The sequence below is a fragment of the Polistes canadensis genome, unplaced genomic scaffold (assembly GCF_001313835.1).
Source record: "Polistes canadensis isolate GaletaPanama2010 unplaced genomic scaffold, ASM131383v1 scaffold_357, whole genome shotgun sequence".
Classification (NCBI taxonomy): Eukaryota; Metazoa; Arthropoda; class Insecta; order Hymenoptera; family Vespidae; genus Polistes; species Polistes canadensis.
Genome location: NW_014569904.1, coordinates 89,556 through 106,281, shown reverse-complemented (window position 1 = coordinate 106,281; position 16,726 = coordinate 89,556). Strand labels below are relative to the sequence as shown.

General features: G+C 34.4%; 1 protein-coding gene across 8 annotated transcripts in view; it reads left to right on the top strand.

Annotated features, from left to right (window-relative positions):
• Window positions 1–6: 6 nt before the first annotated feature.
• The window catches only part of LOC106791955 (synaptosomal-associated protein 25), a 25,093-nt gene continuing 8,373 nt past the window's right edge, over window positions 7–16,726 (top strand). For 2 of the 8 annotated variants that reach the window (XM_014758010.1, XM_014758008.1), the window contains exons 1-4: window positions 7–143; window positions 2,439–2,773; window positions 2,892–2,933; window positions 13,967–14,015. In XM_014758010.1, coding sequence (XP_014613496.1) covers window positions 2,675–2,773; window positions 2,892–2,933; window positions 13,967–14,015 — 190 coding nt within the window. In that variant the 5' untranslated portion in view covers window positions 7–143; window positions 2,439–2,674. Of the gene's footprint in view, window positions 144–2,210; window positions 2,348–2,438; window positions 2,774–2,891; window positions 2,934–10,464; window positions 10,514–13,966; window positions 14,016–15,681; window positions 15,731–16,726 lie in introns of those variants that run through there. The other 6 variants (XM_014758004.1, XM_014758002.1, XM_014758007.1 and 3 more) reach the window with 5 other exon arrangements.

Sequence of the window (16,726 nt, the reverse complement as noted above, 5' to 3'; positions counted from 1 at the left end):
TTAGTGCGGTGGTAAGGAAGCTGATATGTGTAGAAGTGATTGGCAGTAAAGCGTGATTAGAAGAGAGATCTCTGGAGAAATATACGGCTGTCAAAAACGCGTTACACACCTTTTAACCTATTATTCGCGATAGATACCTTTAGGTAAGAAATTCTACACTTGCTATTTCTACATTTATCATTTTCCATTATATCGAAAATAAATGTAACGTTACGTATTGCGCGAAGCGAAGTTTTATTGATTTTCTACTTTTATGTTACTTCGACATTTACTCTGGTGCCATTTAAAGAGTCGACTTATTTTAATCACATTTGTCAATTTAATTACAATTGTTTTGTAAAATCTAAGCATCGGGTACGAGTATCTTTGTATTTTTTTCTAGACATTATTTTAACGATAGCAGTAAACCTGATTTTTCTTCTAACAAGATTTTTCTTCGAGATCTTACAAACGATTGTTGCATTCCATTGAAGACACATCATTGGACTATTCTATGAAATCATTCTTCGTAATATTCTTTAGATTTTTCTACTTTTTTCATTTGCTTTTCAAACTGTCATTGCTCTATCTGTCATAATGCATAAGGTTAGGAGTCATCTTCTATCGTATCCTGTTTCACATATATGTATATCTCTACTTTATTATCTTTCCTTTTACCCTCCGAATACCTTACGACTCGTTTTCATTTCATATTCAATTTTAATTAGAAATGAATCAAATTATAAACAGCAAATATTTCTTTTACGTACTCATATATACGCGCTGGTTATCACGACATGCAGTATTTAACGGAGTAAACTGATATGATTTGTATAATAAAGATAAGAGAATAATCTTTGCTATTTATGCGAATTATTATCTATATCGTATTAATCATTTATATGAAATTCTCTCACTTGTAAGTTGTCGAAAGAAGGTGGTGAGAGCAACATTGCGCAACGTAAAATATTGCACAATAATATTGATCGGAGTCATTTAAGTCGATGAGGTCAAGTATATACTAAATACACCGCTATCAAATTAGAAACTAATTAGGAAGAGTCGAAATATTTGTTATTTTATGGTTTTAAATTCGAACAATCGATTTCTCGCTAAGAAATCTTTACATATGCATCATGTACGCGTATTTATTTCTATAGATGCGCGTGTACAGTTTCAAAATCGCATCATCAAATGAATGTCGAAAAGCGACGCTTACTAATTGCAATGACGTAGCCAACGTCATTACGTGTCTAACAATAAGTCTTTTAAAATATTGATTTTCTCACGTCGTGTTTGTATTCTTCTCATAGAATCTATATTTTCTTTCCAACATGTCACACAACAAGTGTCAAATAAAATATTAAAAGAAAAGAACAAAATAATGAATTGTTAAATTGTATGTAAAAGAAAATCGTTGATTCGTTTAGCGTTAACATAGTGTTCTTAACGATGGCAACTTGAATTAACAGGAATACATTTTTGCATAGCGCACGCTAATGCAATCTTTATGCATTACGCATCTTCGCAGTTGCGATCATCGATCAATATTATATACATGCACATGTACTTCCGCTAGATGTCAAGGTGATGTTCATTTTTATTCGAGAAACACATCTTATTGTTATCTATTTAAAAATATTGTAATTTCGTTTTTTTTGTAAGCTTTGATATTACGACCTAGTTTTCGTTATCATTCATCTTTTGTTCGATTGGGTTTGCTCATACGCGCCCCCCCCCTCCCCCGATCGACCGTGATCTTGGCGTCAAAGATCGGGGGAGTAAACTTGGAACCGAGCCAGATATCTCAAGGACAAGGACAAAAGCACTCGATTGACAGCCTAAACTACCTTGGGTTCTACCTCGATCATCCCTTTATCGGAAAAATTGACAAATATCCGATCGAAATGAAAAATAAAAGTTCATTGGTAGGATGTGGAGCAGATAAGGTCGTTCTTTATTTAAGGGGTCGTATTCGGGTCGCATTCACGCATATAGATAGAAATGAAAGAGATCGTAGGTACGGATCCCCATAGGCATGGAATATTCCCTAAATGGGAATTCCCTCGTGGCGAAGGGCAGAGTAAATTCCTGACCTGTACGCGTATCCCAGCTGATCGTTGCGGGCTGGTGCGTACAGCATTGCCGTCGTGGGTGGTTTGCGCTTGCGCGAATTTCGGTGGCTCCTCTGCTTCCCTCGTCCTCGGGTATTGATTTCCCTAAAAGGTTAGGAGGCGGCTTAGATGTGTGTTGTCTACGGTGCCGTTAGCAGCACCCAGTTACGTTTTCCGCGCGCGGATTCGTGGCCCGGCCTCCAAGTGTTGCGCCAACTTTCGCCATCCAACAACGCGTGGTGTCTTTTCTCTCGGTTATTTCGTTTAGTTGCTAACGATACATTCGATCCAAGTGATATCCAACTTTCTCATTTCCATTGATTTCTTTTCCCCTCTGTGTTGCAGGTTGCTGCATCGGTGGACACGTGAGAGATCCTACCTGATCTGACTTTTTTTCTTTCTTCCTTTATTTCTTCTTCCTTCTTTTCTTCCTTTCTTCCTCCCTTCCTTCCTTCCTTCCTTCCTTCCTTCCTTCCTTCCTTCCGTTCTCTTCTTATTTCGGAAAAGGAGTAGACAGGCGAGGGAGAGATTCCTCGTTGCACGAAAGGACCTTCGATCCAACACTTCGGGCACCTTCCGAGATGCCTGCACCAACGTCAGCGGCGGGTGCGGCCGAATGTGGCCCACCTCGCACCGAATTGCAAGAATTACAGCTAAAAGCCGACCAGACCACGGATGAGGTAAGCTTTTTATTCATTAACATCTTGGTCTAACAAATTTCTAATACATTTTTTTTCTAATTTCCTGTTTATTGCTCTTCTCTTGGGTGATAATAATAAACAATTTATCTCGTTTCAGTCCCTGGAGAGTACGAGGCGTATGCTGACGCTATGCGAAGAGGTGAGTTCGTCTCGTCGCTTTCCCCTAAACAAAAATCTCTTTCGTATAAGGATAAAAATGACAAAAAAAAAAAAAAAAAAAAAGGAAAGGAGTCCCCCATTCCACTATCGCATATTAACCCTTCATCCTCGATCATCCTCGATCATCTTCGATTACTATTTATTTACTAATCCTCCGTATCGGGAATCTCCGTGTTTCCCGCCATATTTCATACGCGTCTGACCTATCGTTAGATTCTTTTACGGGTAAATCCCTCGGCGAAAACTCCCTTTTGTCTATCATTTTTAATAAGCTAAGTCAAAATGTGTTTCTTTTTCTTCTTATTGTTAGATATATATATATATATTGCAAGTATAAACGAGTAGTCGTGAAAGAGAGGAACCTCCCCAAAGCCCCTTTTTTAAAAAATCATAAAATTAGGAGAATTTGAAAATACGTGCAGAGAGACGAGAAGACTGTCCTAACTTTTTTCTTATCGCTTGGAGAGGAAAAGCACGAAAAATAAAGAAAGAAAATTTGTTCTCGAGAAAAATTCTATAGAAAGGAACGAGGAAAACGAGGAAAATAGAAAAACAGCGACATGAAATAAATAAATAAAATATAATGATTGAAAGAAGAAGAAAAAGAAGAAGAAGAAGAAGAAGAAGAAAGAGAAGCGGAAGAGGAAGAAGAAAACTGTGGCGAAGAGTAGGAGGCAAAAAGAAAAGTGGAAAGAAAAATGATTAGAGATCGGACATCGAAGTTGACCAACATAAAACCATTGACCATCCTACAAAAGAGAAGACGCGTGGAAAAAGTTTAGAAAACGCGCATTAATATACCCTAACAAAACGCGATATTTTTTTTCAATTCTCCAAAAGTTTCGACCCGACAACCTTTCCCTGTATATATATATATATATATGCATATGCTTATATGTGTGCATATATTACGTATACACGTATTCTCTTAGCATTCCTATTCTTCCTATCTCTATCTCTCTTATTTTTCTTTTTTCCTTCTATCTATCTGTCTCTCTCGCTGTTGAAATTCTGACTTTATTTGTATCGGAAAGTGGCAGCACTGCAGGAGAATTAAAGGCTTTACTTTTACTACTTCGGAAGCCTTTTGGCAAGATTTACGATTCGAAGGAAAGGCGTGTGCAGAGGAAAGAGAACAGACAACGCGTATAAAGGACCTAGAAAAGAAAAACAACTAAATAAAATGATCTTCATTTAGCGAGTATAGGAAATGATAAACGAATTTCAATATATTTCCTTTTTTTCTATCCCACTTATTTATTATTTCTTCTTATTTTTCTTGTTTTATCTTGCATCGAGTCGAATGGTTGATTATTCACGCGATCAAAACGTATAACGGGACTACGATTCGATGAAATAAATGCTTAGAAACGTATTGTTGCACATTGTTTTGAATGCAACTTGCAACAAGCAACTCGGTGGGCAACAACAGCGTTTATCAATAAAGCGTTTGCGAGCTCGCGAACATTACGAGAAGATTGAAATAGCATTGTGTATTCCGTCACGACGAGAATTATGTATAGATGTCGATCGATTTGTTGCGCGACCCCTTTCCTCGATCATTTTTCTTTTATTTTTATTTTCGGGGGAGAAAATAAGTTTTAACCCTTTAGAAAATTTACGGAACAATCTCTTTGATCGGTTACAAAAATACAACAATAATATTAGAGGGTTGTTTCTTTGAAATATAAATATAGTGTGTATTTACTAGTATATTATATTATATTATATTCTGTCTTTTTAACAGGCAGACAAAACTTGGATTATAGAGGATTAAAAGAAAATGCACTTTGATTTTCCTATTGTGTTTTGTTCGTAAGTTATTTCTCGGTTGCCGCCGACGCGTGACACAATAACTCCGTTTCAAAGCTTTTGAAAAAGAAATCAATGTGTGGACGTTGAGATGAAAGAAGCGAAACGAAGGATTTCCCTCCAATATATATACGAATATATATATATATATATATATATATATATATATATATATGTGTCTGTGCATTTTTCTATATGTGCGCGAATTGTGTTTTTCTCTTTCCTTTAATTTCGTGGATTTTCTATTAGTATTATCCGATTAATTGATTTATTACTCTATATCGTCTATCGTTTTCTTTGCATATTTTACGTATGATCGTTTATGTAATTAAACGTGCACTCTTTCATATTATACGTTTCTTTTCATTGTACATAAGAAGAGTGTTGCGATATACCTTTCTGTGTTGCTCTTTTCATCGAATCTTTGTTCACAGGTAAATGTGTTTTATATCGTTGTTTGCATCTTGCTTATTATTCGCGTCTCCTTTTTGATGTCTCTATATCTGTCTGTATTTATCTTGACTATTCTCATTTTGCCTGGTAAATTGTCAATAAATAATTTGTCTCGTGTTCGAAAATCTCCTATGTCCCTTTATATGTATGAATGTAAAAATGTCTCTGGTTACGAGATGCATTCTCTCTTATTTACGTTTCGTCTACGTATGTTAATGATATTTTTGTTCCTAGAAAACAATCGAACCGACTTACTTTCTCGGTAGATTTCGTAAGTTCTCACGAATGGATCATCTCATTCACGTACGTAACTTCATTGAATTTCTTCGCTCGACAAAATGAAATTATCGTTATCGATATTTTTCTTCTCGAAAACGTTGAGTTTCTTCTCCTTCTTCTTCTTCTTTTATTAGTTACCCAACCGTGTTCTAATCTCTTTTCGAGTCTGCGCGACTTGTCTCTCCCGCTTCTTCGTATCGATCATCGGCGATTCGAGTATCTCGACTTGGAGTTTAAATAGACGAGATCAACGCCATTGTAATTTGTTTCAAAAAATCATTTTTCACTATGTACAATAATAATCGATGGCAAAATAATTGAAATAAATCAAGCTATTTCTATAAAAACTAGTGAAAATGATTGCTGTGCTAGTTATACTCTTAAAATACCTTTCGATTAAACAAGAAACGTTGAAATGTTGAAATTCCAAAAAGTTATTATATTTTAAAATAGTCTAGTGACTTTTGTATCACTCTGTACATGCTTTGGAGTTAAACATTCGACGCAATTCAGCTTTAAATCATTTCTCTCTTATCTCAACTGGGTCGGCGGGACAAACTGTCTAAACGAAAATGCTTTTATACAGCGAACGATTTGAAATCCTATTGAAAATTTAGATTTCTTTGTAGGTCACGTAGCGCTCGAAAAAGAAATAGCTTCGATTTTCATTTCCTTACAGTTGTTATACTTTTTTCTTTTCCCCTATGTCAATCCATTTTCTTTTGAGATATATTTTATTCTGGTTCTTCTCTCCGATCGATTTCAAAGAGTATTACATATTTGTTCATGTATCTATACACATGAATACTATGTATTATTTGTTCGCTAACCCTTTATAGTTAGATTTCTTTCCACGATTATAAAATAATACAAAATGAATTCTCATATATCGAGTCGAATACGTTAAAATGTACAAACATTAACCGATCGAGTCTCGATATCGTTTGATTGAAAATTCTTTCAAGATTAATAATAAACAGAACAGGATGTGTTTTATACGATAGTCGTCATACGTCGATCAACACGTCGACGAACGAGTCGTTTCAGAGAGCAAAGTAAACGCCTGCCTGCCTGCCTGCCTGCCTGCCTGCCTGCCTGCCTGCCGGACTGACCTATATCCAGATGAACATGAAACACGAGGGAAACACGAAATATGAACAAACAACGTATGAACGGAAAAGAAGAAAATCTAATGAAAAGAATAGACAAAACTTGACAAAAAAAAAAACAAAACGACGAATAATCAATTATCAAATGGAAGATAAGTCATTCGCGAATACGATATGCACGGGACGTGTGTGTGTGCGTGCGTGCGTGCGTGCGTGCAGGTGTGTTTTTTCAGAAAGAAAAAGAACGCCCCATTCGCTTAAGAATTTACTTTGGTTTTTTAATTCGCGATATATCACACGAATTCGCATCGACTTTGTATCTCGCGTTCAAAATGAGATTCTCGCGAAAGAGATCTAATATTTTTAAAGACAAAAATAACTTATATGAAATGAGAAATGAAAGAAAAACTGAAAAGCAGAAACGTCAAATCCATGTTAATGTGGCTGTAATCGGGCCTCTCGATATTGTCCGTTGCAGAATGCGTAAATATCTACATGTACATCTATATCTGTATTTATATGCGTGTAATTCACGCGTACATTGTGTGGCCGCGTGTGTCCGCTTGTCTGACTGGCAAATAACTATAATAAATGCCTGCTTATGCCCGATAGCCCGCCTGCCTTCTTGCCTTGGAAAAGTCTTAAAAGATAAAACAAAACTTCAAAAACTTGCGGCCCGAAATTTGAAATATTCAATGCAACCTTGATGCATTCCTGGCCTGCAGATTATTTTCCAAAAATTCATATTTTTCCTCAACGTTCTCGAGATATATTTGCTATTAATTGAAAACGTTAGAGAGGAATTTTGTTTTATCTATTAACTCTACTTCTGCCTGTCTGTCTTTGCTGCCTGGCTGCCTGATTGTGAGTGTTTGCCTGTCCCCCTTCTCTCTCTCTCTCTCTCTCTCTCTCTCTCTCTCTCTCTCTCTCGCAAATCCATCCACTATTCTCCTTCCTTGTTACATCGTGCCATTGTTCTCACCATAGCGAACGTCTTTTTCCAAATTCCATTTTCTATTACCATGGGACCTGGAATGTTCACACTCGTTGAAAAATCGTCCGAAGTAAAAAGATAGAAAAACAAAGGAACCCGACAAAATTCATTTCGTCAAGTGTTACAAATCTTCGAACGTCGAAGGATGCTTTCAATTTATTTCGGACCTTTTTTCATCTCACGTTTCATAAACAATCACTCTTACACTATCTCACGTTCACACAGATTGAAAGATAAACGAAACGAGAAATCCATGTCGAGGGATTTTTGCAGACGGTCTTGAACGCGAGGGTGCTTTTTATTATTTGGAAATAATCTGAAATGAAGGAAAATCAAAGAATTTCGAGTAATTCTAAGGTCAAATTGATATTTCATTTAAAACAAAGATAACCGCGTTGAAGAAACGAGCGTTATGTAGAATTTAATTAATGGATCTTCTTTTATATTTGATGCACTGGAAAACAGAAGAGAAACCTCTTGCAAAATATTATTCTTTTTATTTATTATATCATTATTATGAATAATTATATAAATTCTTATATTCCATTTGATTTGATTTTCGCACGAAAGAAAAGGAAATGTTCATTCTTGTATGAAACTAAAGAATAATAATGGGAGGAGTAAAGATAATGAAAATGTTGACATATTAGGAGGTATCGATGGTGTTTCGTAAATCGAGAAGAAAAGTTTCGAGTCATGCGTTACATCCCATCGTCGTACCCTTGAACCCTGTTAATATGGAAGGGCTGTTTCAACAGGGGATTTGCTTCGATCCTTCGCTAGCTGGTTCATTCACTTTTTTTTCATCCCACGCTCACTCGACGATTTAAGCTACCCTCCAACCAAACCTCTGTCAACCCAACCCCTCAATCTCCACCCGAACTAATGTGTGTGTGTGTATACTACTTTGCATTTTGTTTGGGTCTTCTTTACAACGAACTAATTTTATCTTCGATGGAACTGCACATTCGTCATATTTTCTTTCGAAAATATTTTTCAAACTCTTCTTCTACTTTCTTTTCGTTCCGGTTCTTCAAATTTATTTAACAGTTTTTCTTTTTCTTTTTATTCAGTTTCTTTGCTGTCTCTCTCTCTCTTCTTCTTCTTTCACATATACACACACGTGTTTGCAGAAAAACGTATACTGAAACAAAAAGTACACGTACAAATAGCAATACGTTACGCTCTTGTTTCACCGTCGTGAAAAAACGAAAGAGCCAGAGAGATGCAATGTTTCGTAGTTCCTTCGAAGACGAATTAAATCGATCTGTGGGAGAAACCTATGCAAAAAGCGTGAACCAGCAGACAATGAACAAAAAATAACAATAAGATAAAGAAAAAAGTTATTCGACTAAACAAGCTAACGGTTATAACGTGCGTCGATTTTATGGGATTCTGGGGGAACAAAAATATAACGCGTAATCTATGCGAGATGTCGCATCGTGACAAATTTCACGTAAAACGTTCTAAATGATTTACCATTGGATATTGTATATGGAATGTTATTTTCTGCAAAAGAAAATTTCCAAAAAATAAATAAACGAAAGTAAGAATAAAGTACACAGTCAAAAATTAAAAAACAAAAAGAGAGAAACAACGGCGACGACAGTAACAGCAACAGGAACAAGTACAAGTACAACATCATCAACAACTACAACAACAGTAACAACAATCAAACAACATCGTCACGACCGGTAATAACATCAGGAATAACTATAGCTAATAATGACAAGCCTATAGTTATACATACAAATATATATATATATAAATTTGCAAGTAAATGATATAAGATTCATACACACACGTATATATGTATATATCGTTATGTGTGTTTAAAAATATATATATATATATATATATATATATATATACTCTTTTTGGACCCTATACTCTACTGCCTGCCTGCCTGTCTGCCTGACTTATCTGTCTGTCTGTTTGCCTGTCTGTCGTCTATATCTGTCTGTCCATCTGACTTGACTATCTCTATCTATCTCTCTCTCTTTCTTTCTATGTATATATATATATATATATATATATATAAAAATATATACATATATATATATATATATATCTCGCTCTAATGAAAAAAAAACATTGAAAAACATTTAAAAACAAAAAGAGAAAAAACGAAATAAAATTTGCAGGCAGATTCGCCACCGTAAGCGCGTCAGAAGCGACAACATTTCGCGTTCTGTTGACGCAGGCCGAGATTATTATTTTATTTAAACAAGATCGCTCGAAGAAAACGGACACAAAAAAATAATTGAAATGGAAAACCATAAGAAAGATTTTACTCTACCCTCACTACTCGTAAAAAGAACCTTGTTGGTACTTCCACAAGCCCCTGTTACCTCGTTTACCTCTCAATAACCAAACATCTTTTCTATACGCTCGGATTTTGTTAATTACGATCGTCCATCTGTTTCGCTTGTTTGTCCATTGACTTCTCTGTCACACCCTCCGTATTTTTTCTTTTTTTTTTTTCTATGTATATATATTTACATATAATATATACATATATATATATATATATCTCCCAGTACCCTACGCTGTATATCGCTGGAAAAATACTACTACTAATATTACTACTACTACTACATACTTACTATTTACTAAACTGTTACTGCTACTAAATACTACTACTAATATTATTTACTGCAACTACATACTTACTATTACTAAACTGTTACTGCTACTAAACTGTTGCTACTGTTACTGGTTAACTATAATACTACCGTTACTGCTACTTCTACCGCTATTACTACTGCTATTACTGGTACTGGAACGGCTACAACTACTACTAAAAAACAATTCACTAACACTGGTGGTGGTTGTCTGTGTTGTGCTGCCTCTGTCTGTCGTAGAGCAAGGAGGCTGGCATCCGCACTCTGGTCGCGCTCGATGACCAGGGAGGTGAGTGGAATCGCTTTTTAGCAAATAAGTCTAAATAAACACAAAACTTACAACCAACTGCGTTACACAATTTTACACACAAGCATATACTTGCTACCTCTATCTATTTTTCTCTCTCTCTCTCTCTCTCTCTCTCTCTCTCTGTATCTCTTTCTCTCTCTATCTATCTTTCACTTACTGTCTCCCTCTTTATCTCTATTTCTTAATCTTTACTATCTCTTTCCTCTAATATATAAATATATAAAAATATATTACTATATACACCTATATATTTATATATATTTATCTATCTACTTTTCTTTTTCTTATAAAAGTAATAGTTAACGTTAAACGAGAAGGGAAAAAAGAGAAGAAATTTCTTTCACGAGAGAGAATAACATGTTGAAATAATAGAGAAAAGAAAAATACAAAGAATTTCAACTATTAATCTCTTAAACTTTAATCGCTTAATCTCTCTCTCTCTCTCTTTCTCTCTCTCTTTCTCTCTCTCTCTCTTTTTCTTTCGCGATATTTACTTCTTTCACGAGAGTTGTTCGTCTTGACGAACCCGCAACCTAAGCTCCCTTTTCATTCCTGTTTCTGGAATAAATCCTAAAGGAAAGTGACGACCCAAGTTAAGAGCATGGATACAACGAATACGCAGAATTTCTTTGGTCTCGCGCTCGTTCGTTGATATATAATTGTTGCGCGTTTTTTATTATACTATTCTAATTATTATTATTTTTAATGTCATCTTTGGTATCATTGATAATATGCAAGGAAAGAAGTAAAGGAGTTGTACTCTTTTATCGTTAATATTCCACACGGACGATTGCTTCACGTTATTTGTTCTCTTTATCTTCTGGCTTTTATTTCTGTCCTTTTTTTTAATAATATATCAAAGTTACATATTAACGAGCCGCTCGTAATATAAATAAATCCTTACGGTAGGAAAGATTTTGTTTTATTTTTATATTATAAACATATGTACAGTCCCAAAACTCGCTGCTGCGCTAAACGAACAACCAACTACCGCTATACAGATTTGATCGTTACACCTAAATATATAGTAGGTATTTATTAATTCTTATCATTGTTGCAAGTAGTCGATTAGATTTGTTCTTATTTATTGATACCTTTATTTCTTTCTTGTTCTTACTTACGTTCCTTTTCCATTGAACCACCTCTTGGGCCCCTTTTGTATTTAATAAAGCCTACCCTTTTAACATCGCCTTAATCACTAACTATATAAACCACTGTTACTAACGTTAATACCAATCATTACACTCTACGACACTGCCAGAATAAATCATTATTAATCAGTACTAATAATTACTTACTCTAAACCGATTGACGACACCAACTAACGATAAGCATTCGGTGGTCTCTCTCAGTATTTACTAGCATCCGCTGCTGCTATCGCTGCTGCTGCTGCTATTGCCAGTATTGGTATCTATATATATATAATTAAAAATGAAAAACATTAGCCTTTTTCAATACTAACGAACTCTACAACCTATCTCTTGCTTTCTTTCTCTCTCTTTCTCTCTCTCTCTCTCTCTCTCTCTCTTTCTCTCTCTCTATCTCTTTGTCCTTCCTTTATTGATCGGGAGAAAACACGAACTCGTTGCTCGCTACCCTTTTTCATTTTTCTTCGAACAAATATTTTTATTTAATATTATTTATTGTTTTTTTTGTAAGATAAAAAATTAACTTGTTGAAAAAAAATATAGTCAATGTAAAAAGAGCAAGGATCAACCTCGTCCAAGTAATGTCTTTGAAATTTTCCTCGCGCTTCTTTCTTTAGTAATTTATTCCCGCACAACAGATAATGAATAATGATAATAGATAATGAATATATATATATAGTGTAATCGTGTATGTGTATGCATATATCTTGCAGGCGCATACGTATGTATTATTAAATCTCCCTTATCTTTATTACTTTTCACAAATACTACTATACACGTTCTTCTTTGGATTGTGTACTTATATATATATATACTCTCTGTAGCCTCACACGAAAGCTTTTAGCTGTGTCGCTTTGAGTCAACGTGTAATACCTACGTACATCTTTATATGTATATGTATACGTATAATATATATATGTATACATATATTACGTTTATTTAGTGTAAAACCCCCGAAACCGTATTTACATACTTCGTACACGTCTTAGAGGTAGATGTCTGTCTCTGTCGTATACAATATTTATTATACATATAAATATATATATACTGTCAATTTTTGAAACAATTAATATTTACTTGTAATACAATATTACAACATTTTTTTCTATACAGAGACATATTTTAAGATCTTTAAATTTTCAAATTGATCTCACATGAGTATTTGCATCTACGCAAGATGAAATCAAATTATAGTGATTATTCTACAATTGGTTGGACTTACTTTGCATTGCTTTCCATACGATTGTTCATGTTTCTGTGTATAAAAATGAGGAAAATATTGATTGTTTTAAATTGACAATAGGAGTACGAATACTCCTGGAACTTATATATATATATATATTTCTTGACTTTCTTTTTATCCTTGGTTGAACCTCTGCATCTCTCAAACGTACTATTGTCAATCGCTATTTTATCACGTAGGTATTAGTTCAAGTTCGTGTTTTGCATTAAAAAAAAAAGAAAGTGCATTACAAAAAAAGGTGGCACGTCGTAAACAATTAGAAGAATTGATTGCAGTCGCGATTAGATATATCGTCGCGCGTGCGTCTCGTTAATCACATATTTGAATAATTAATAAAAAAGCATCGGCAAAACGCATCGGCAAAACGCATCGGCAAAACGCGTCGCCTATCGATTTTTCATACTTTTTTCCACGATCCTTCGGGTTCTGTATATCTTATTTATTACGTTTTTCTAATATTCCATACTCGCATTTATCATCTTCATCATCGACGTATTATCGTCCATTACTTATAATGAATTTTTTTATTTCCTTATTTTGATTTAATATACATTATCATTTTGTCGAATAAAATGGTCTGAAAGAGACATGTTAATCTACATTTTATTTTATATCTGATTCTTGCGTAACATTCGACGCCTCAATGACTCTACGCCTCTTAACGATTACTACCAAATTTAATAATTATTTCAAATGACCATCTTCTTCGAAATTTATTTTTTTACGTGCAATTCATATTATTTGATTTTGCAAAATCGTTATGTTTCTTTTCCAGCAACGTGGTACGTCTTGTCTTAGGATTTTGTTGATTATTAATATGATTATCATTGTAGGTTGTAAACTCGTATAAATTCAATGATTATAGTTCACAATTGCTTTGTTCTTTTCAATTGGTTTTTTTTTGTTTTTAATGTACAACAATCATCGACAGGACGTGCACGCGGTGTTTTCTTGTTTTGTATAATTTTCCAGTTATTCACGCGAATCACTCAAAGATCTTTCATTTCCGTTAACGTGTGGGCCCTTTCGACCCCATCATAGAGCGAGGATGTCGCAGCGAACACACTGATGATGTTAGACCACCAAGGCGGTAAGCAGTAATCTCCAAGTATTCAAACTTCATTTTCAATCGAACCAAATGAACAAAAAATAAGACAAAAAAACGCAAGCAAGGGATAAGAGGATCGAAGACTTGGAATTTCATAAACATATAATATGATGTAATATATAGAAAAAAGGAAAAAAAAAAGTGGACGAGAGGTGGAAGCCCAAAATCATCCGTCTCTTTCTTTTTACTAATTCTTTTTCCCTTTTTTTTTCTTTCTTTTATATATTTTTTCTTCATTTTCAATGATGGATAATATTGTTACAAGAAAAAAGGAATCGTGCGGCGAGTATCTCTACCTTTTAATTAACAAACCCCCATCTTTTAATGAATAATCTTATGATAAATAGTATGCTTTTAAATGTAAAATATCCCCAGTAATTACGGCGGTATTCCTTTAATATTTTATTTCCTTTGAGTTAAAAAAAACCTTACGAACGGAATACAATAATATTTCTATTATTTCAATGATGTGTAATTACTGATCACCTAATTGGATTTTAAATATCCGATTAATTAATCTTTTCCTCTTTAACTCCCCCCGTATTTTCCAAATTATTAACCTTTATCCTTTATTTACGCCCGCTAATAATTACAGCTCAATCTTACTATCAACGGGGAAGCCCTGATAATCACACGTTTGTTAATAAAAAAGAAACAAGTAAATCATCGCCCACTATTTCTATTCATTCTTTCTAAGACTGCAATTCATTCAAATTGATTTTCATTAGATGCTTGGCTGTCGAACGAGAGTTCTTCAATATTTATTTAACGCGTTGCGATTAAAACGATACTTTTTAGTTTCTTTTTCTCTAGTAAGCAAAAACTTGACATTCAAGACGAAAACTCAACGATCGATCCTTACAAATCTAGAAAGGAACGTGCTCAATTGGATGACATTCGCTCATTGAAATTCGTGTCAAAATGTCGCGGTTAGTCAATTCGATGGCCATGTATCCATTTCTGAGGATCAATGGATTTACCTTAAATCCTTAGGTAAATCTTAGATCGTATCACTTTTCTTATATCTTTCTCTCTCTCTCTCTTTCTCTCTCTCTCTCTCTCTATCTTTCTTTCTCTCTTTCTCTTTCTATCTTTCCATCTATCTTACATTATCTCTTCGACACCCTCAAACTCGTTATCCTTGATTACGCATTAGAATGATACAATGCTGATCAAAACATTCGTCGTATGCGCCCTCTCGCTCGTTCGCCGATTATGTTCGCGCGTATTTTCTTCATATCTCTCTCTCTCTCTCTATCATACTTTACTTCTCTATCTCTCTTTCTCTCTCTCTCTCTCTCTCTCTCTCTCTCTCTCTCTCTCTCGCTCTCTCTCTCTCTCTCTCTCTTTTTCCCAGTCTTAATCTCGATATATCGGCTCTTTCGTATTTCATTATCAACATTATTAAATCATGCTAATCATGGAATATTGTAGAAAAAAAAGATGAATCGAAAGGAAGGGCAAGAAATGAATTTGATTGTCATAGGGCAATTTTGTTGTATCCTACTTGTCCTCATCCTTATTGTTGTCCCTTTTTGGACTTTGATATTTTGGGGCCGCGAAGCTAAGCGAACCGAAGCGAGGGAGCGTCGACGGTTAATTTGTCTTGAATGTTAACACGCCGCTGATTGATCGGTTGCCTGTTTAGAGCCACGAGGTCGGGATGAAAACTCTCGTTATGCTGGACGAGCAAGGCGGTAAGCCATTTCAATGTAGACGTAATCTTATAATTCCTTTCAAACACACGCCTCAGAGACTAAAAGTACTTTGAGTACAGCGAGTCGCAGGAATGTTCTTAATTATTACAAATTGTAAATAATTTATATCTTCTTTTGATGCGATATTTCTAAATTCTTTTATACAGAAACCAATCTAGGACAATTCTACGACCAATTTTTTTCAAATTGATGTCAAATTTATTCCCGTACAACATTTTATTCTTGGAAAAATATAATTCGACATATTTTAACACCGATTTTCTTATCTTACATGTCAAATTAAACTTTTCTTACAATGAAATACACTACGGTAATAAAATTTGTATCGATTTTAAAGTTGAATAATCTTCAAATATATTTCTACGTAGAAGATTTTCGAAACGTTGCACATTACAAGTAAATATTAATTGTTTAAAATTGACATTAACAGTGGCTACGAATACTTCTGTGACTCAATGTATATGTAAATGTACGCAACTCTATTTCAATCAGTTAGTTAATACTTAAATAATAGTAATGATAATGATAATATGACGATGATAATTATCAAAATACATACAATCACGCGTATCGCATTAAAGAAAAAGAAAATGATGAAAATGAACAAACATACCTATTAAACAAACGAACAAATGAATAAATAAATGAATAAATAAATAAATTACCGACATACGTATGCGCACACCCTCGGACACGACGTACATTCGATTATGCCGCGAGTTAACTTTTTCATTATAGATACCCATCGGAAGATTAATTAAAATTAATAATAATAATAATAGAAAATAATAATTTCGTAAACGTTCATCGATATGTAAACCCACTTCCCAAAACATTTTTTAATCTCACCGTCGCATTCACCACAAGAACACTGCCATTTGAATACATTGCCGAGTATCTTTAATTTTTCTCTTTCTCTTTTTCTCTCTTTCTTGTTCTCTCTCTCTCTCTCTCTCTCTCTCTCTCTCTCTCTCT